The sequence below is a fragment of the Martes martes genome (assembly GCF_963455335.1).
Source record: "Martes martes genome assembly, chromosome: 2".
NCBI classification, from domain to species: Eukaryota; Metazoa; Chordata; class Mammalia; order Carnivora; family Mustelidae; genus Martes; species Martes martes.
In genome coordinates, this window is record NC_137889.1 from 206104271 (window position 1) to 206126001 (window position 21731).

The 21731-nt window shown below is 42.6% G+C and overlaps 1 protein-coding gene across 4 annotated transcripts in view; it reads left to right on the top strand.

Annotated features, from left to right (window-relative positions):
* The window catches only part of GPAT3 (glycerol-3-phosphate acyltransferase 3), a 91177-nt gene extending 71723 nt beyond the window's left edge, over positions 1–19454 (top strand). For all 4 annotated transcript variants that reach the window (XM_080797486.1, XM_080797487.1, XM_080797488.1 and 1 more), the window contains exons 5-13: positions 2179–2253; positions 2727–2816; positions 4739–4832; positions 8320–8435; positions 9618–9673; positions 10630–10715; positions 12323–12451; positions 13170–13249; positions 18196–19454. In XM_080797486.1, the coding sequence (XP_080653612.1) occupies positions 2179–2253; positions 2727–2816; positions 4739–4832; positions 8320–8435; positions 9618–9673; positions 10630–10715; positions 12323–12451; positions 13170–13249; positions 18196–18292 (823 nt within the window). In that variant the 3' untranslated portion in view covers positions 18293–19454. The remainder of the gene's footprint in view (positions 1–2178; positions 2254–2726; positions 2817–4738; positions 4833–8319; positions 8436–9617; positions 9674–10629; positions 10716–12322; positions 12452–13169; positions 13250–18195) is intronic.
* Positions 19455–21731: the final 2277 nt, after the last annotated feature.

Below are 21731 nucleotides of genomic sequence, written 5' to 3' on the forward strand. Positions count from 1 at the left end.
GGTTTTCACATATACTTTTGCTTGAACCTTAAGCCAGTGTTCCCCGACTGAGGGGGTGTTCATTTACTCTGAGCATGTGCAAGACTGTCCATCGGTCTGCGTGAAGGACATAGTTGCGCTTTTATGTATTAGACATTTCTAGGCTTGTAGTTCGAGCTTCCATTTATTCTGTTTTTATTCTTAAACAAGAAATGCAGCTTCTGTTGACTGTATGGATTTGCTCTTACGTCTGCGCTTGGCCCGTGAGCCGGGCTCTGTATCCAAGGCCACCGGGGGAAGAGTGAGGATTTTTGCAAGACCGAGTATTTGAGATGCCCTCGTTTGTCTGTTAGCTTTCACCTGCTGTGGGTGCCAGCAAATGGTGTTATGATTCTGTGATCTACATAGATTAAACTCACACTCACAAACTGAAGAAGTTAACATAGAGGATTCTTGCAAAGAAACCACAGATGTAGGATAAGCCAGTCGTGTAAGCACCAAGAAGAAGAGGAAGACAAGAGAAGGACGGAGACTCCCACGCTTCGTACACCCTCCTCAGGGTGAGAGAACGGCCGTGTACATGCTTTCGAAGATGAGCCGTTGCTGCAAAGTGACCACTCAAAGAGCAGATTGTGCTAAAATTGATTGTGTTGATGATTGCACAACTTGGTAAATATGCCGAAACCACTGACTACTTTAAATGGGGAAACTGTATTCTAGGGGAACTGTATCTCAGTAAAACTCCTAAAAAACAGACTGTGGCTGAAAACTTGTGACATCTATGAGAACTCTCACGTTGGCTTATTTAAACGGGAAACAAGAAGCTTCTGGCCTGTTAATCCAGCAAATAAAAACTTGCAGTAGTTTGAACCCAGTTGTTAAATGTGTTCAAAGGTAACCCCTTCTGACTTAATGTGTGGGAACAAATGATTCTCATTAGGGAAAGGTAGCAAACCTTTATTTTAAAACTTTTGCAAAATTGGTGGATGAAATTAAACAGGGATTTAGTTATTGCATCCGTGGTTAGCATGAAACTATGGCATTGGAAGAAAACTGAATCTGACCTTCAAATTGCTCTGTCACAAGGTCTTAAGCCAAGACTTTAACAAGGTTTTTGCTTTTTTTTTTTTTTAAGACTTTAATGAGGCTTAATGCCTTAACAATGTGTTTATAAGGGAGCCCCATTTATTTTGAAAGATTTTAAATCTCGATATCATCTTTTTGTGTAATTCTGCTTACATTTCTGAAAATAACTATTTTCTTTTTGAAGTGATTCAAATGAATATTAAGTGAGTATTAAAAGCACCTTTCAAAAATAGAAAGGGTCTATGTGGAGATTAGTGGTATTGCGAGTCGCCTTGTTACTGGCCTCCTCTGTGTTAGCAGGAACTTACAGAAGGACAACAGACTTACATTAAAGGGTTTCTACATGGTGCTGTAATTTGGTGTTCTTATTATGAAAGGGCTTTTCTTGCTATTTGCTCTAAATTTTAAATTTAGAGCAAATAAAAAATAAAAACTTCTGGTTTTCCGTTTAAGTAAGCCAACGTGAGAGTTCTCAAAGATGTCACAAATTTTGAGAAAAATTTGAATTGTATCTCCCCCCATCATTAAAAAACACAGAAGAGCAAGTTATTTTTAGACCTTTGGAAGATAGTTACGATCATACTATGCCCACCAGTGCATCCTGGACAAAGTAAGGTAACTACTTTTCAACATGAGTCCTTCATACAATATAAAAATTTTTTCTTATATTATTCAAGAAGTTAATATGAGTATATTTAAAAACAAAATAATTCAGAAAAGCAAAAGGTCAAATGTTTTAATTTATCCTTTTCACAAGCCTGTTTAACCCTGGGAGGATTACATGATTGATTTTGAGAGTTTTGTGAGTAAGGAAGTTTCCAGGCCTTCTGTATACACCTGTATGTTATGCTTGGTATTATTTTGAAAAATGCTGTCATACTCTACATGTTATTTTGAAATCTATTTTGCTTTTTTTCCCTCTCAGATTGTACCCAGGACCATTCTTCCGTGTCAGAATCTATAGATTTACTCAGTGCTTTTACTGGCAGCACCGTATTCCATAGTGTAGCGGGAATAGAACTTATTTTCAGTCTCATGATTTATGAACTGTTAAGTTATTTCCCTTGGCCCCTTACTGTGCAATTAACTTTTGCATTACCTTGTCTTTTTCAGGGTTACCTTGGCTTTCATTGGGATCAGTTTGTTGGTTATAGGAACCACACTGGTTGGGCAGCTGCCAGACAGCAGGTGAAATGTTCCCTTCCACTCAGCCATAAATAGGATTGTCACTCCTTTTAGTGGTGTCCACAAGAAGAGTATTTGATCCCTACATATTGCATCAAATTTATGGCCTTGACACAAGTATTAAAATTTGGCCTCTTTCATATCCATAGTTTGTATTTGATTTGCCTTCACACTTTCGTGTACCTGGTGAGAAATTCTTTTTCAAGGGGGAAATGAAGGCAGGAAAGAAACACGTGGTCGGGCTCACCGGGGTGAGACCAAAGAAGCCTCAGCTTCTCATGGTCAGGAATCTGTCCTGGTAGTCTCGTCGGGTGGGAGCTATTTTCCATTGGCGTTTTGTCCTAAACGACTCAGTGCGACTTTAAGTGAACGGTGCGTGTGTTTCAGAACACAGGCTGCTGGAAGGAGCACATCGAGGGTTTTATTGTTTTGTTTCCTAGGAGTGCCTACCACCAACCGTTTTCTCTTTCTTTTAGCCTCAGAAACTGGCTGAGTGAACTGGTCCACCTGACCTGCTGCCGCATCTGTGTGCGAGCCCTCTCTGGCACCATTCATTATCATAACAAGTGAGTGTCTGCGGCTCCCATCTGCCTTTCCGTCCCTAAACACAGAAGAAGCAGGTGAAATCAGCGTACTTCCAGTATGTTCGTCCCTGCTACTTAGAGCGTCACAGACGTAACGGTTTTGCATGAAACACTTTTATTTTATTTTATTTTTAAAGATTTTTACTTATTTACTTGATGGACAGAGATCACAAGCAGACGGAGAGGCAGGCAGAGAGAGAGGGGGAAGCAGGCTCCCTGCTGCGCAGAGAGCCCAATGCGGGACTTGATCCCAGGACCCTGAGACCACGACCCGAGCCGAAGGCAGAGGCTTAACCCACTGAGCCACCCAGGCACCCCCGTGAAACACTTTTAAAAAGCCATCCATTTGCTGAAGGAACCACATAATAATGTAATGACCCTTGATAATTGGGCATTTCTGGGGTGCAGGCCAGGCCCGTGCTTCTCCTAGGTCGTCCCCCCGGGCAGGCACTGCTGTCCTGTCGTGTAGGTGAACAGGGGAAGCTCTGGGACTGGCTGGCTGAGGTCACGTGGCTAGTTCGTGGTAGAGTCAGGCTGTGAGCTGGGTCTGTTGGTGTAAAAAGTGAGGCCGTTGACAGGCCTGCGGTGTGGGGGGAAGGAGGACGGACCGTTAGCCCTTGAGGCCTGCTTCCTAGCCTCAGTCCCGCCGTCCCGAAGTTCCATAACTGAGCCTGAACACAGATCACCGCACTCTGCTTCCCTCACCCCAACTGTAGAGGAGAATGGTACCTGACTGAAGTTATTAGCCGACTGAAGTAACTTTGATTGCTTTTGAATTACTTTTCTGTTAACTCACTTTTATTCTTTTTACCTTTAACTTCATTGTTTTAAAAGTTCTAGAAAAGCCTCTCTTTTTTTGTTGACTGGATCTTTCTGTCTCATTTGTGGAAGGGAGACATTATCTTCTTTGGCCTTACTGTGTGTTACCAACATAAAAGGCCCGTTAAGTTTCTAAAATTACATGATTTTTGTCTTTGAGCTGTGAGTTTTGGAGATGAGGAGTAGAAGAAAATGCTTTGGGAGAACTGTGGTTAAAAGAGATACTATCTATAGAAAAGGTGTTTTAAATTACATAGAGAGTTCACAACTTATTATGTATAGAATTTCTTCTAATTTTAAGGAAAGCATGTTAAAGTTGTTACGCACTTGGTTCTTTTTCTTCTCTGTATTGGGCCAATGAAGACTGCTTTGCTTCGGTAGTGTCAAATACTGGTTGAACTCTAGGACAGAGGTCAGCAACTGAACTACGGGCCTAGAGGCCAAATGCAGCCTGCCATCTGTTTTTTTGTGAATAAAGTTTTATTGGAACATAGCCATGCTCATTCATTTATATCTTGTCTGTGACTGCCTTTGCGTCAAAACAGCAGAGTCTGGTCGTTTTGACAGGGATTGGCTGGTTTGCAAAACCTCAGATACTTATTATCTGGCCCTCAATAGGAAAAGTTTGCCAACCTCTGTTTAAGGGGATGGGAGGGAGGAAACTACAGTAAATTGACTCTGTGGGTCACTGTGGGACTGTTAAAGGTGATGCTTATGAAGACTGCAATCATAGGGAAGTACTTGAGTGAAACTTGTAGATCCCAATATTAAATTTATGGAATCTTTATAACTCAGTCGACTATTTTTAAATCATCCTTTTTCATTATAAAAGGAAAATGGATAGTTGCAAAAAAACAATGTAAATATATATAAAGGGCAAGTCATTGGCCCCTTTTCCTGGACTCTTACCCCACTCCCATCACACTGCCTGGAGGTAACCTTTTTAAGATGGGACCATATACTTTGAAACTGTCTTTTTTTAATGTCCTTTTTAAAGCAAAATAGGGTGAATCTATGGAAGCTGTTCCGCAAAGTAATGACGATTCTCCAGGTTTATTTCTTTTTACCATTGTTTGTAATTGCAGGCAGTACAGACCCCAGAAGGGGGGCATTTGTGTTGCCAACCATACTTCCCCAATAGATGTTTTGATCTTGACCACGGACGGATGCTATGCCATGGTAAGAGCGGCTCAGGGACCTTTCAAGTAATTGCATCTTTTGTGGATTGTTCAGACTTTTCATTTATTTTGGCACCCGTTAGAGACTTTTACATAGAAAGTGACTGGGTCATACTACTGTAGCTATGTAAGTTGTGGAATACATGAAACGAACCCTACATGTGCAAGAAAAGAAAGAAAGGAGCCATTAAGCCATTATATCTAAGGTAGTAGAAAGTCTGGGGCGCTTGACTGGCTCATCAGCGGAGTGTGTGACTCTTGATCTTGGGGTTGTGAGTTTGAGCCCTATGTTAGGTGTGGAGATGACTTAAAAATTAAAAAAAAATCTTTAAAAAATAAAAAATAAATTTTAAAAAAGTTAGTAAAAATGTTGACTTCCTGAAATGTAGACATACTTGAGTTTGAGAGGACTTTGCAAGGTTGATTCTCTTTTCTCTAAGATCCCTGCAATGTTTAATAAATAACACTTTGAGACGTTCAAGTCTTCCTCCTTAGAGCTGTGCAAATCCCTTACCAGCCAATTTGTTGTGTCTTCCTTCACGGAGTCATATACAACTGAAAAAAAAAAATCAGACTTTTTAGTGAAGATCAAGCAAGAGAGACAAATATATATACCATGTTGCCTTTCTTAGTCACTGAGGGGATTTGAAGGCCTTTGTAAAAGCTCTTAATTTATTGCCAGAATGTTAATTTGTCTAAAATAATAAGTTCAGATAGATATTTCTTGGGCAACCACATTTTATCCACTATTTTGTCTAAGTTGTGGAGCCCGTTCTGAATCCAAGGAAGCTCTACTTCTAGGAAAAGGCTTATGGGAATTGGTAGTTCTTAACCTTTTTTGGGTTAGGAATCAGTTAATAGTATGTACCCTTTCTTAAGAAGAACAGTGACATTCACACGTGTCATACAAGCACGATTTTGTTTAAAAGCCCACTCACGGACCCTCCTGTTAACAGCTCTTGGTAGGATCCTTACATACACCCAGCACCATTCTGGGTGCATATGGTAATTCCTGGCATTTATGTGGACAAACACTCTCACATACATTGTGTGTGACCTCCTCGTAATCCAGCGAGATTCAGGCTGGTTACAGATGAGAAAGCAGAGGTTTAGGCATTTTAACCAACTTGCCAAATTATGATTTTCTGTTTCTAGGACCATATTCATTCTGTGTCCTGGTCAACAAAAAGTTGAATACAACTCCAGGGTGACTGAGCCCTCAGAATTTTGTTGGAATTTTCTATGCTTTTTGATTATATGTGACTGCTGTTATACTAGCCAGAGTTTAGAAAAAGATAGCCCCTGCCACCTTTCCAGTGAGTGGAGTGATAGACACAGAAAGCCAGTTCAGGTTTCAGTCCAAGGCTGGAGAGGGCAGACGTGGGGGGACCCTGTACTGCTGACCTCCAGAGGTCACACAGGTCTCTTTTGGCTAAGCATAAACTATGTATCTGAAGAATATTCAAGATCTCTTCTCAGTGGCTTTTCAGAGTCTTTTTTCCTCCTAAACAAAGACTTCTACTTTTTAAAAAGAATTAGAAGTATTTGCTAAGTCATAGAGAAGTTGTAATAATAAACATCCACATGCCTTTATTCACGTTTCCCTGTCGGTTTTTTGCTATGTTGGCTCTATCTGCATTCGCATGTGCTGGCATTCTCTCTCGCTGCATAAAAATGTGTGTAAGGTATGTCTATTTTTAATGATATTTAGTATTTATTTCTAACATTAATATAATATCAGAAATTTGGGTCTGTACCAGTTCATGTAATCCACAGGGTTCTTTCTTGCTTTCCCCCAGTCCATATCTATATCTCCCTTTACTCATAGTGAATACCCTGGTTCCCAACAGTACTGACATATTTGCCTATTTTCTTGATCCTCTGATACACCTAAAATTGTTTCAGAATTGCTTCTCTAATTTTACTACAAAACCAAATGTTGTAAAAAAAAAAAAAAACAAAACCCAGGGTATTTTGCAGTTCTCCTTGAAGAAAGACGGAGGGTGTATGGTCAGATACCATCTTTGTACATTTCTTAGATTTTTTCCCCCCCTTCCTTCAGTGTTGTTCTGTTTTTCATTTGAAATATAGTCGGGTTCGTTTGTTTTGGTTTGCTTTGGGTTTGCTAGTCCCATCCTTGTTGATTTATTGTTGGAGTGCTTCTAAATGTCAAAACTAAACAATAAAGGTTTACTCATAACAGTGTCATTTCCGCGCACGTCCATTCTGCCCCATTCCCTCCCACTCTTATAGATTTCCAACTTCACTGCTTTGGACTTTTCCTCTTTTCGTAGAAATAAATATATGTATATATTTCCCTTTCTATTTCACGCAAAGGGCAGCATACTATATTTGCTCTTTGGCATTTGCTTCTTTCACTTAGTGGTATCGCCAGAGTGGTGAGCTTAGCATGGTGTATAGAGATGTTCAGTCGCTGCGTTGTATACCTGAAACTATGGTAATGTTGTGTGCCAACTATACTCAAATGAAAAAAAATTAAAACCCCAACCGAAGAAAGCCCCAACCCAGTATCTCCGGGAAGTCACTCCTGATCAGTCGTAGAGATCAACCCCCGGTCCTTTCCCAGCGCATGGCACTCTCTTCTGTGTGTGTAGCATTGTTCATTCATCTGATTTCTTAGGTTTGGCATTTAGATGGTTCCCAATATCTTGAAATTATAAATACTGTTACAGTAAAAACCTTGTATTTTCATTTTTTGGAGGTATATCTTCAGGGTAAATTCCCAGAAGTGGAGTTGCTGAGTTGAAAGATAAATGTTTATGTAGATTTGATAGGTATTGCCAAATTTCCTTCTGTGGGTGTTAGAATCTCCCCCATCCCAAGCAATGAATAAGTGTCATTTTCTCCCTCCCTTCCTTCCTCCCTTTCTTCTTTCCTTCCTTCCTTCCTTCCTTCCTTCCTTCCTTCCTTCCTTCCTTCCCTTCTTTTGTGGGAGAGATAGGGTGCCAGCAGGGCAGGGTAGGGGGTTGCTGGGCAGAGGGAGAGATAACCTTAAGCCGGCTCCACACCCAGCTCGATCTCAAGACCCTGAGATCAAGACCTGAGTCGGAACCAAGAGTCCTGCAGAGTCCCCGGGTGTGGGGATGCTGATTTCCATGGCCGGGGCTCAGAGTGCATTGCATTGTTAAGCTTTTCAGCCCTTTTCAGTGTAATGAGTGAGAAGTAGTATTTCAGTGTAGTTTTAATTTGCCTTTCTATTATCTTAACTAAGTTGAAAGACTTCTACTTTTTAAAGCTAGGGTATTTTAAGCTTCAAATTCAAAGGTGCTACTAAAGAAGACTTTTTGCTTATATTTGGCCATTCATGTCCTTTGATTAGACTAAGAACGTCAGTCAGTAGAAGGCGGCCAATCTTTTTTCTTGGTGGGGAATAGGAACTTACTGGTACTTAAAAAAAAAAAAAAAAGGCAAGCTTTCCTTGCCTAGGTATGTCTTTATATGTTTCTTTTTGTCTCATGGTATTTTAGGTTGGTCAGGTCCATGGTGGATTGATGGGAATTATTCAGAGAGCTATGGTCAAGGCTTGTCCGCATGTCTGGTTTGAACGCTCAGAAATGAAGGATCGACACTTGGTCACTAAGAGGTAAGCAGTGACATTACTCGGTATCCTTTGGGGTAGCATAAAATCTGATAAATCTTGGCCTTCCTGCCAAAGAGGGCAGAGCAGTACTAAGGATTAAACCTAAAATATGTGGAGCTTTTTTTGTGGTTAGCTTTTTCTGCTGAATCACCTGTCCTAGCTACATTCTTAAAAATTTTAAGCCTGTAGTCATAGCGGGAAATATGAGATTAGAAGGCCCATGCGTTTGTGTTGCTGTGGCTTGGGTATAGCCCAGTCCCTGAGTTTTCAGAATTAAAAATTACTACCTTGAAAGTTAAATAATTCGTACCTGTTTAGCTGAGTAAAGAGTTGGCTGATTTCTTGCCAGAAGTCCGTTCTCACTTAAGTCCATCTAGAGACAGACAGAGCTAAAGCTCTTTATGAAACAGAAGGAGCCTTGAGGATTTGGAATAGAGATGAGCTACCAGAAGCTTTTATTGGGAAACAGCTTTTTGTCTGAGGCCTTTAACTGAAGGCCCTGTGGTTTATTGCTTCTAGAAATGTGAAGGCGTGCCACACCTTTAAGAGTAAAATGAAAAGTCCTTGTTGAAATCTGTTTAAGGTCAGTGAAACTGTTCCCCAGTTGGAGAATATTTAGCATTGAGTGGGACACTGGCGGCTTTAAGTCTCTATCTGAGCCTTCCAGCTCCTGGAGAGCAGTTGGAAACACAGGGCCGGCCCACGGAGGGCAGGACTCAAGGCCGGAAGCCCCTTCTCAGCGTTATGGTGTCCGTGTCAGAGGAAAGCTGAGCCTACCCGTTTAAGGAGCTTCTGTATACTTACTGGCCATGAGGCCGACTGGTCCAGCAATCCGCATTCCCATTTTCAGGTGACAAACATATAAGTACATGGAAAAGGACACAACCCTCCTGACATGGGGGCCCCAGAGCCCATGTCAGTGATGACCTCGAATCCTTTCTTAGGAGTCGGCAGAAGGCACTGAAGGTCGCTAGCTGTGACATGAGAGCAACTGAGATAGTACAGATGACCTTCGGCTCTTTTGAAAGGGGCCAACTTGAGTTGATTTCCTTTACTTATGTCTTATTTTTCCCTCCTTCTTGCTGTACAATTATATTTGCGCTGGTAGAGTGTTCGGAGGACCAACGAGGACTGAACCTCTACCTTTACGAAGGTGGCATTTTGATCCCTTGTTTTTCCTCACAGACTGAAAGAACACATTGCTGATAAGAAAAAACTACCCATATTAATCTTTCCTGAAGGTAAGGAAGGGTGGCTGCCGACCAAGCCTTAGTTGACAACAACCGGCACGAAAAGCGTGAAAGGACTTGGGTTGTTCTCGCATTCTTGGTCCAGATCTCTGCCGTCCTCTAGGAATGAGCTGCCCTTCTCTGGGCTGGTAATCCCTTGCTTTCTTTTGACATTTGATGGAAGTCATGGTGTTTTGTTCTTGTTTTTGTTTTTGGAAGTCATGGTGCCTTTTTGATCTTAAAACTCATTTCTGAGTAATGAACTTGGACAGGTATTGTTCGTAATTTTTCAAAAGTCCTTATTTTTATTTTTTATTTGTAAAAGATTTTATTTATTTATTTGAGAGAGAGAGAGAGATAGTGAGAGCACAAGTGGGAGGAGAGGGAAAAGCAGACTTCTGGCTGGGCAGGCAGCCTGTTGTGGGGCTTGATTCCAGAACCCTGGGATCATGACCTGAGCCTAATGCAGACGCTTAACCGACTGAGCCACCCAGGGGCCCCTCAAAGATCCTTATTTTAAAGTATTGAAATTGTCACCTATTATGCCGGTTATATCTCTTGAGCATTTAATAACGAAGTAAAAGTTTGTTATGAAACTTGTGTAGAGCTGTTAAATTACTTCCTTAAGCAGGGATTGACCTGTTTCACAAAATGATAGTAAACTATGATTTTGCTCTGATTTGAATATTTTAGATTATTTTATATCAAAATAATTCCTTTTTAAAATTTGTTTGAGGGATGCCTGGGTGGCTCAGTCAGTTAAGTGTCTGCCTTTGGCTCGGGTCATGATCCCAGGGTTCTGGGATTGAGTCCCACATTGGGCTCCCTCTCCCTCTGCCCCTGCTTGTGTTCTCTCTTTCTCACTGACTCTCTCTCAGATAAAACAAAACAAAATAAAATAAAATAAAATTTGTTTTAAAAAACCCACCTTTAAAAATATTCACCACCTCCTTTCCACCGCTCTGCAGGGACTTGCATCAACAACACTTCAGTCATGATGTTCAAAAAGGGAAGCTTTGAAATTGGAGGAACCATACATCCAGTTGCAATTAAGGTAAAACAGATGCCCCTTCCTGGCCCCCCCAAAAGGGCAGTGACTCAGTAACTTTATTTTGATATAACTTCAACCTTAAAATCTGAAAGGATGACAAGCACTTGTATACCCTTCTCCCTGCCCGAGCTTTATTGAACTATATTGACATGTAACATCGTGTAAATTCAAAGTATACCATATGTTGGCTTGATACACTTACGTACTGCAAAGTGCTTGCCGCCACCAGAGTTTTAGCGAACACCCCCATCAGATCACATAATTACTATTTCTTTGTTACGGCGAGAACATTTAAGAGCTGTTCTCTTAGCAACTTTCAAGTGTATAATCAAGTATTTCTCACTATAGTCACCGTGCTGTGCATTAGGCCCCCAGAATTTATTTATCTTAGAACGGAAAGTTGGTGCCCTTCAACCAGCATCTCCCTGGTTCCTCCACCTCGTCCGCTCTCCTCCTGGGCCCCGGGGAACCACCGTCCTAGTCTGTTTCTGTCAGCTCAGCTCTTTCAGACTCTGCATATAAATGCTACTGCAGAGAACTTAACTTTCTCTGAGTCACATGACTTAGCAAGGTGCTTCCAAGGTCCATCTGTTGTCACAAACGTCAGCATTTCCTTCTTTCTCGTGGCTCAGTAGCATCCCACTGTGTATGCACTACGTCTCCCTTCCCTGTTCATCTGTTGGCAGCCACGTAGGTTGTTTCCAGATCTTGGTTATGAATACTACGCTGCAGTGACTTGGGGGGTTCAGATATCCCTTCAGGATCTAGTTTTCATTTCCCCTGGCCGTATACCCCAAAGCAGGATTGCTGGGTCATGTGGTAGTTCCATTTTTGATTTTTTGAGGACTAACGCTGTTTTCTCAGTGGCTGTACTGATTTACATCCCCACCACCATTCCCTTTTCTCTATATCTATCTTTTCTTTTTTCACATCTGTTTTACATAATTGCATTCTGTGTTAGATGTAATTTGAAGAAAATGATTTATAATTTTCTGCTAAGCCAGAATGTTTAGAAACCACAACTTTTTTCTCAGTTTGTAAACTGAGTCTCAGAGATGTCATATAATCTGCCTCCCAGTCACACAGTTGGTCGGCGGAAAAATTGTGATGTCATTCTATTAGAACTATTTAGCCAACCAGCGAATTCTAAAGACCTCTTGTGTATAAGGTCTTCCTCAAGGCCTTTGTGTACTCATTACTCAGATTCACCAACTGTTTACATTTTGTCCTGTTCGCTGGATATTTCTCTCTCTATGGATATGTGTACAGACAGGTCCCAGGGGACAGGCATCGTATTGTGTACTGAAGACACAGTCAGTAATAAGCGAAACAGTTACGGTGCCTACTTTTGCTCGCCTTCAGTTAAGTGGGGAGACAGATCTTTCGGACTCGGGGGGATAACCCTCTTGTTGCAGCACTCTGGGGCTCGGGTCGGAGGACTTAGCTGGCCCGGTTTACTTCTTCGGTCCCTTCTGTCAAACGAAGTAGCTTCTCTTTCTCTGGGGGTCTGATAGAGATGTTTGGCTTGTCATCTTGGAACCACTGATATGGAGAAGAGAGGCCACCACTTCATTCATAACTGGGATGTATTTTCTTTTCTTTTTTCTCAGTATAACCCTCAGTTTGGGGATGCATTTTGGAACAGTAGTAAGTACAACATGGTGAGCTACCTGCTTCGAATGATGACCAGCTGGGCCATCGTCTGTGATGTGTGGTACATGCCCCCCATGACCAGAAAGGTATCTCTCTACAGGTAGCAACTGGTCTTTTGTGCTTTATCCAGTCAGATCACGGCGAGAAAACTTACGTAAAATCCTGGGTGCCTCCCTTACCCCCATTAGCTAGAGATGGACTTCCTCCCAGCTTTCTCAGCAAATGGGTCATTTAAAGAAAAAAAATGTATTCAGGTTTCTTCAAATCAGGCTATTTTGTATTCAGAAACTCTTTTCCATAATTGTTTTTATAGTTGCTGTTGGTTTAGTGAACCTACAGATATTATGGAATGTTGTATGTTGGAGAAGACTAATAAAGGGCGTAATAAATATATATGTGAGAGATACAAATTAAACAATACAGTACTTCATTTTCTTGATAGAACAAATGATATTTGCTATGATTGAGAACAGTGCTGAGCTAAAACGTGAATCTTTCTTTCTTAAAAAAGAGACAGAGAGAAAGGGCGCAAGGACATGCACATGTTGGGGAGAGGGGAAGAGGGAGAGAGATTCTCTTAAGCAGGTGTCACGCCCAGTGTGGAGCCTGATGTGGGACTTGATCTCACCACCCTGAGATCATGACCTAAGCTGAAAGCAAGAGTCAGACACTGAACTGACTGAGACACCCAGGCGCCCCTGAATCTTACATTTTAAAACAAATCTGAAGACTATGATATATTTATTTCAAGAATTATTTGAAAACTCTATTCCCACCACGTGCTGGTAACTGTCTTTTCCCCAGGAAGGAGAAGACGCCGTCCAGTTTGCTAACAGGGTTAAGTCCGCCATTGCTGTGCAAGGAGGGTTGACTGAGCTTCCCTGGTAAGACATTTTCAGAAGTACTATCATTTTCTTTTTATTAAAAAATCACTTTCAGTAATGTCATTGATTGTGCTGGTTAGCCGGAGGTTTAGCGGAAAGTGACAGTGGCTTACGTAAAAGGGCGATGGCTTCGAGAAGGTAGAGGTTTGCCCCTCTTGCTTAAACACGGGCAGTGCAGGCTGGTGTAACAGGTCCTTCCGTGTTCCCCCAGCCTCCGTGTGCTTCCGCCACAGGGGCCCAGAAGCCTGCTCCAGCGCTACTCCACGTGGAGAAAATGGCTTTCAGGCAGGAATGAAAATAGGGGCCCACCCGTCTCGTCAAGAGCACGGGATGGATGCTGGGCATGTCACTCCCACCTCTTGGCTGACCTCAAGTTATGTGATAAGAAGGCTGGTGAATGCCTGTCTTTGTTCCGGAAGGCCCTATGTCCAGCTAAAACGGAGGGTTCTTTTGCCGAAGAAGAAAGTGAAAATGGATTTGGGGGTGGGGAATGGGCCCTGGGAGCAAGGGGCAGTGTATGGGCTTGTTCATAGTTAACCCTTGCTGTGACTCTATTGAAGAAAACTTAAAGACTTGAAAGGAAATAAGTGAAATATTTTAGTTATGGGAACTTTGGATTTAATTTTGTGTTTGTTTGAGGAAAGTTGTGTGTAGGTGAGCGTATTAGTCAGCTTGCCGTTACGAACTACCCCAGCCCCGGCGGCTTAACAACAGAAATGTATTTTCTCACAGTTCTGAAGGCTGGTAGCCTGAGATCAGGGTGCCAGCAAGGTCGCTTTCTGGTCAGGGCTCCCTCTCCTTTTCCACTGGCAAATGGCCACCTTCTCGCCTTTGTGTGAATTTGGGGAGGGAGGGAGAGAGAAGACAGCAGGCTCACAGGTGTCTCTTCTTATCGGGGCACTAGTCCTACCTTGAAGATTAGTGACCGCTCTTAAGGCCTCATCTAACCCTAATTACTTCCCAAGGGTTCCATCTCCAAATACCGTCATACTGGGGGTTAGGCTTCAATATGTGAATTTGGGGGAAGTGCATATACTTTTAGTCTGTGTTAGTGAGGGGTAACTCTACCTACATTATAATGAGAGATGAATCATACTTCAGATCCTGTAAGTTTAATAAAGTCCCCCTGTTTATCTTTTTTTGGTGTTTTCAAAACACTTTGCATGAAAAGTTCACTGGAGGCACTTAGAGGCATGTTCTCGGAGCAGGATTTGGCGGAGTCAGGCTGTCAGCCTGTTCAACCATGAACTGAACATGCAGAGGGACCCAGGACTGCTCAGGAATTGAACTTCTGGAATAAGGACTAATAAGGACAAGCTGGATTCCTTTTTTTTTTTTTTTTTAAAGATTTTATTTAGGGGCGTGTGGGTGGCTCAGTGGGTTAAAGCCTCTGCCTTTGGCTCAGGTCACGATCCCAGGGTCCTGGGATTGAGCCCCACGTCGGGCTCTCTGCTCAGCGGGGAGCCTGCTTCCCCCTCTCTCTCTGCCGGACTCTCTGCCTACTTGTGATCTCTGTCTGTCAAATAAATAAATAAAATCTTAAAAAAAAAAAATAAGATTTTATTTATTTATTTGTCAGAAAGAGGGTAAGAGAACACAAGCGGGGGAAGGGGCAGAGGGAGAAGCAGGCTCCCCACTGAGCAAGGAGCCCAATGCGGGGCTCGATCCCAGGACGCTGGATCATGACCTGAATTGAAGGCAGACGCTTAACTGACTGAGCCACCCAGGCATCCTGCTAGCTGGATTCTTATACTTCTTTATGTAAGGCTGGGGAATGTCTCCAGAATATTTTATCCATTCATATACCTTTTTTTTTTTTTAAAGATTTTGTTTATTAATTTGTCAGAGAGAGCATGCTTACAAGCAGGGGGAGCAGAAAACAGAGGTAGAGGGAGAAGCAGGCTCCCCGCTGAGCAAGGAGCCGATGTGGGACTGGATCCCAGGACCCTGGGATTGTGACCCCAGCCGAAGGCAGACGCTTAACTGACTGAGCCACCCAGGTGCCCTCCATTCATGCATCTTGAGTACAACCAGTTTCACCCAGGAAACTTGTTTCTGGCATCCATTATGCTAACTAGGAAGCCACTAATTTCTGTAGTGAAAACCCATTTCTAAAATTCCTTGTGTGAATTAACAAGGTTTAGAAAGTTGATAGAAAACAAAGACAGCTGCAGCCTTAGAGTGGCAGCTGTGGAGGTGGCCTTCTAATTCCATGCCTGGCTGACCGCCCCGGGGTGTGAGTTCTTGACTTAACGGCCATCTGGCTGGCCCTATGGTCAGGATGAGGGTCAAGAGAGGGTGAAACTAAACATTCGTATCACACTACCTAAGCCGAAATATGGGAAACTAAATTACGGATACCACAGCATCATAAAATGACAGGCTTACACAGGTCCTAGCTTATAAATGCCCTAGTGATCCAAGTTCACTGTGCATCTGGCTTCCTCTTTCCTGCTCATTGTTTTCATTTCTTTACTCTGCTTTTTCTCACCTGACTTCTCAGCCCTGCTTCTTCCCGGAAACCATATGAAAATCTTGGAGCTTTGGATCAGTATCCTCAGACACCAAAGAGAGGAAGAAATCCTTGAAAGATAATAGCCTACCCAAGTCAGCCACAGGACAGATCTCATTCAGATTGGCTTAAACAAAATCTGTCAGAAAGCATCCTTAGGGGATGCCTGGGTGGCTCAGTGGGTTAAGCATCTGCCTTCGGTTCAGGTTATGATCTCAGGGTCTTGGGATGAGCCCCATGTCAGGCTTCCTGCTCAGTGGGGAGTCTGTTTCTCCCTTTCCCTCTGCTCACCACCCCTCATCCCCACTTGTGCGCTCTCTCCCTCAAATTAGTATAATCCTTAAAAAAAATCCTAAAAAAAATGACCCTCAGAATTTTTCAATTCTCTTTTATTGGGCCATATGCAATTTTGTTATAAATGATTACTTTTAATTACCTAGCTTCTTCTTTTTTTTAATTTTTTTTAAGATTTTTTATTTATTTATTTGACAGAGATTACAAGTAGGCAGAGAGGCAGGCAGAGAGAGAGAGAGAGAGAGGAGGAAGCAGGCTCCCTGCTGAGCAGAGAGCCCAATGTGGGGCTCGATCCCAGGACCCTGGGATCATGACCTGAGCCGAAGGCCGAGGCTTTAACCCACTGAGCCGCCCAGGTGCCCTTAGCTTCTTCTTTAAAAGAAAAAAAAAAAAGACTCACTGCCTTTTCAGGTGTATGTGTCATTCACACACTGGGTATGAATTTTTTTTTTCTAGATTAAATGGGAACTTGACTGTATCATCTTAAACAGGCTTATATATATGGCTGCTGGTCTCCTTAGGAACTCAGATCTGCTGCCAATGCAAAGGGGAATTGGGCAAAACTTTAAAGTCTCTAGAAGGGGTAAGGCACAGTTGGGGTGCTCAGAGCAGTGTGTTTTCTCAGTGCTTAGGAGAGTGCCTCAAAATAATGTCAGGATGCTTGGGGCAAATGTTGCTTTTTGGTCAGTTTTGGCCTGGACCTTAGGAAAGAAAGAATGGCCTTTCTTCTGCCTCTCCCTTTTCCACTTAGTTCTTAGTATTCAGAATTCACATAAATGCGGTGAATAGTTAGAGGTAGCTCCTTTGGATAAAAGAGGCTTTTGGGACAATTCTGGGGAGCTCACAACAATTTATAACCTTGTTTCAAGGAAATTTCCTCCAGCTGAGCCCCTGGAAGATGTGTGGAGCTCAGTCTGTTCCAAGTTGAGGACTTATTGTGGGCTGTGTCTTGGATTCAAGTCTGGATTTGGTTCAGGCAGGCGTTTGTTTGTCGCTCAAGTTCTGTCTTCGTGGCACTGAGTTCATGGGCTAACCTATGATCCATTCATCCTCATCAGGGAGCACTTGGTAAACATTCGTGCTTAGCTGGGTTAAAATTAAACAGGCACAGTATGAAGTAAGCAAGTTCACTGTCCATGCGCCCTAGGAGTTCAAAATCAAAAACATTAGATTAGGAGAGAAATTGTGGCCCCTTATAATCCAGTCTCCTCCCAGAGCTCCCACTTTGTTGTTTCTTTGTGTTGTCCGAAGAAGTCCTTATAACCCAGGCAGCGCCGTCTTTGCCACTCTGGACAGGGTTCAGAGATTCACAGGCTCTGAATTAAGGAATGCTGCGTACACAGGCACTAACTGCTGCTTAAATGCAATTTATGACTTTGCTGTTTGTTTTTATTCGGAGTCTGTTTTGGAATATGGAAGATTATAAATACTTGAAATATGTAGTGCTTTGAATGAAAATACAACTTGTTAGACGTAGGATTAGATATGAATAATGATTAACCCATCTGTCTTTAAGTCATTTACCCATACACATACAGTACCCTCACCATTACTTGTGTGTATATTTTAAGTGTTCCAGGTGATTTTCTAGTTGACATAAGACATAAGTTGATCAGATGAAAGAAAACAATACTTTGCTTTCCTTGGGGGAAAGGAGAGGTAAACAATTCTAGTTTCAATATAAAGTCGAAATATGAGTATAGCAACCCCAAATTCTAAAAAGAAACTGAGTGGAGATGTTGTTCTATATTTTGTGTATTTCTTTAACTTATTTTTTTGAGAGAGAGGGGTGGGGGCAGGCTGGGGGTGGAGGCAGAGGGAGAGACTCTCAAGGAGGCTCCGTGCCTGGTGCAGAGCCTGATGCGGGGTTTGATCTCTCCACTCTGAGATCATGATCTGAGCCAAAATCAAGAGTCGGTCACTTAGCCGACTGAGCCACCCAGGCGCCCTGACTTTTTATTCTATGTGCCAGTCAAGCGTCAGCGGGATCGCTCCTTCCCCGAAGTACCGCGCTGCGGTGCGCCGTGGAACAGGGACGGAAAGCCTGGTCTCACAGCCACTTAAGTGTCGTGGCACAAGCGGGTATCGGCAGCTCACTGTCGGGTCTGTATCCTTTACTAATTCGCCTGTTTAACCCCAGGGACGGAGGCCTGAAGAGGGCAAAGGTGAAGGACACCTTCAAGGAAGAGCAGCAGAAGAGTTACAGCGAGATGCTCGTGGGTGGCGGGGCCCCCTGACTCGGACTCAGCGCTGCCCTGGCCAGCACGTCGGGCTTCCCAGAACCAGCCCTAGAAAGGGAAGTGTTGGGTTTTTTGGCGAGGGAGTGGAGTGTTGTTTTGTTTTACTGTTTCTGTTTATTTGCTGTTGTTGTTCATCTTTTCTGCAGGATGGATTGTCTCTACCTCTTTAGGCCAGAAGCAGAACCCAACGGGGGCGGGGGGCGTTTCGGCTTTTGTTGTTGCTATAGCAGTCGCTTCATGAATTGTACGGTAGTTTACTGAGTGTAAACAGATCCTGCCTTTTGTAAAATTATGATGTCATCGTTAATCGAATGAGATACTTCTGCAGGGAAAAAGTGCTTCTCAAACGCTTGTGGAACTCACTGTGTTTCTCAAAAAAATCCCCCATGATGTCTTCGTGATTCATTTTCTCACCCCTTCTCCCTCACCAACCCCCCTTCAGTCCCTTGCACAGCGCGATCACACATCAGTTCCAGGTCCCCTCCGTGGTCACCTTCCACTGCAAGATCGAAAAGAGAAATGGAGGACGTTCTGGAGGAGAAAGGACAGATTTGTGGCCATTGATCTGAAAGTTGAAAGCAAATGTAAATATTTTTTTTACTAGTGTGTTGGAGGCGAACTTCAATTTGGTCAGCTGTTCCAAAGAAAAGTGTGTGCAGGTTACTGTGTGTGCATTTATGGGTAGGTGAATTTTGAATAAATCCTTTTAGCTGGCAACTGGTGATAAAGTTTTAAGTTTTCCTTGTTTGTACACTAAAGATCTATATCTAGTGCCTCTCCTATCTCCTGCTTTGATGTTGTACTGAAACGTATTTTCAAACAGGAGGGGCCCTTAACAGCAACACGTCCCGTTGTCTTCGGCGGGGGTCTGAGTGAGCCAGGTGTGTGTGCTGCCCCTCACCCTCCGCCCTTTGAGGTTTCTTTCAGAATGTTCCCAGTTCCTTAAACAGAAAAATAAGTGGAAAAATTACCTTTTGGAAACTGAGCCTTAAATTTTTTAAAGGGGAAATAAGTGTTTCCCGACTCACACAGCATAAGCAATGTTCAATGGCAATGTAATGGCCGTGTTAAACCTGGAGAGTATTGTCTCTCTTCCGGTAACCATGTACAAAATGTGAAACTGTCTTACAGTGACTATAAATAAATTCTATATTTCTAAGTGTGTGTCCATTGTTTTCCCACTCCTCTACCCTCTTCTGGCTTGGGGGAAGTTACATTTTTTCTTCTTATAAACAAGGGTTGTTTGTTTTCCATATCAATGACATAGCTAGATTTTATTGGACTGGAACGTCTGGGAAATGGGGATGTGAACAGCTAGTTCTGGTTTGTTTTTTTCTTTTTTTGTAGCCTAGTTATCTGGACTTTGACCCTGTGAACTCTGCCTTGAGCAAGCCATAGACTTCACTTAATTTGTAGGTGAACTCAGGCAACTCTCTTCTAATTGACTCTAGGTATGTCCAGCATAGCCCTATCACTTACTCTCCGATGGAACCAGATGGGTTTGATGCCAGAGGAACATTTGCAAACAGGTTTCCCTAACGATCAGCTACTCTTCTGTTCTTATATGCTCCCCCACCGATCCTTTTTTACTTTGATTCTTAACTTTGATCTTTCTTTTTCTTTTTTAAAATTTTGATTTTAAGTAATTTCTACTCCCAGTGGGGGCCCGAACCCATCACCCTAAGATCAAGAGTTACTCTGCTGCTTGAGGCAGGCAGGTGCCCTGATTCTCCTCTTTGATCTTGACTGGAAACCAGCAAATTCATTTATGTATGTTGGGGTGACTCTTTGTCTTTTTTTTCCCTTAGAGAGTTCCTTTTTCCCTTTTACTTTTCATATTCAATATAACTTGAGTTAATGCAGCCACTTTATTAATTAGCCCACTTTTTGGAAGAGCAGACAGGACAACTAACGACTGTTTGGTTTGGACACCAATAAGTGGTATATTTCCAAGAGCACTGTTAGAGCAGTAATGTATCACAAAGTCATTAGAAAATCTAATGCTATCTCAGTAAAAACTTTTGTGTGTCTTTGACTCACACCACTAATTTTCAAGTTGTTTGGGGAATTGCTGTACTGCCGCAAACGTGTTTGTGGTGAGCACGTGTTGCTCAGACTTAGCATATGCTCCCTAGAAATCCCGTGTTTGCATTTGCCTTCCCCAATATTATATGATACCTACCTTAGAAATACTTGACCCAGACTTTAGTCTTCTAAACTCCTGACTCGTCTGTAATTATAACGGGATATCAAGGGTAGGGAGAATTTGGTAGAAAAATCCCATGAGATAAGACCTTTCATCTAACCTGTGCATAGATTCATTCATTGAGCCTCAAGTTTGCCTTTTTAAATTCCAGATCTGTCCTGGTCTTTTTACAGACACAGTGTTCTAGGAATGCCAAGATTTTCTGAAATATCCTGGCATATCTTAGGATTGGATGAGCACCCATGGTAGGAAACAGTAAACATACTCGAAGCATGGGAAATAGTCCCAGATCATAGTCTGGAGCAAAGAACAGTCCTGAGGGAAGTTTCCTGGGTAAGCAGACTTTCCAAGGCACAGTCAGCTTTGTGGTGGCGGCTTGCCGTCGTCCCTTTTGTGCATATGCTGCACTTCGGGCATTCTGTTGGTAACTCGAGGGTTCTTCATTTCCCGTGGCTACAGATAATCTTCTGTGGTCATGAGGAGGGCCTTTTGGCCAGAGTTGCTCTCAGTCTTGCTCTCTGAGATGTGGCTTCCCGCCAGGCCTGAGGAGGATGCGATGGGAGGTGGGGCGAAGCTGGCATTTGGGATTGGTGCTGAAAACTAGAGGTCCTGGTAAGGATCTTGACAGAAACTGTGGACTTGCATTTGTTTATTTAGCACTGGTTTCTAGTGGATCGATGCTGGTAGTATTCGATGTTATTTTTTGGAAGAACAGTTAAGTTGCTGAGACTGAGAGTCACGCAGACCTTTTCTACTTGTGGCTCTAGTGCTCACAGGCGTTGCAGCCTTGGACAGTTCTCTGCTTCTCAGTTATCTTTTTCTTTATTGTGCAGTTATAGAATACACACAAGTGTGTATGAAAGTGTGCAGGTACACTTTAAGGGCAATGGTAAATTGCAAGCGTATTTCCCAGTATTACCCTGGTAACGTGTTACCCAGGCCAATAAGTAGAATGTGAATGACTATATGTTCTAGAAGGCATGCAAAGTCATAACTTGACATTCCTTCTAATATTGATGGACAGTAGTGTTGTTTATAGCTTTGTTGTAAATGTCTCCTGGTGTACGCAAGAGTTTTTTGCTAATTGGTATGTTTAATAGGAATTAGGATTTCTCCATAGTAGGATATCAGAATGTTTAACTTTAGTGTAGAAACCTCCAAACTGTTTCCAAAAAGGTTGAATCATTTTATATGACCTGTCGGTGTAGGGGACAGCAACATTTATATTTA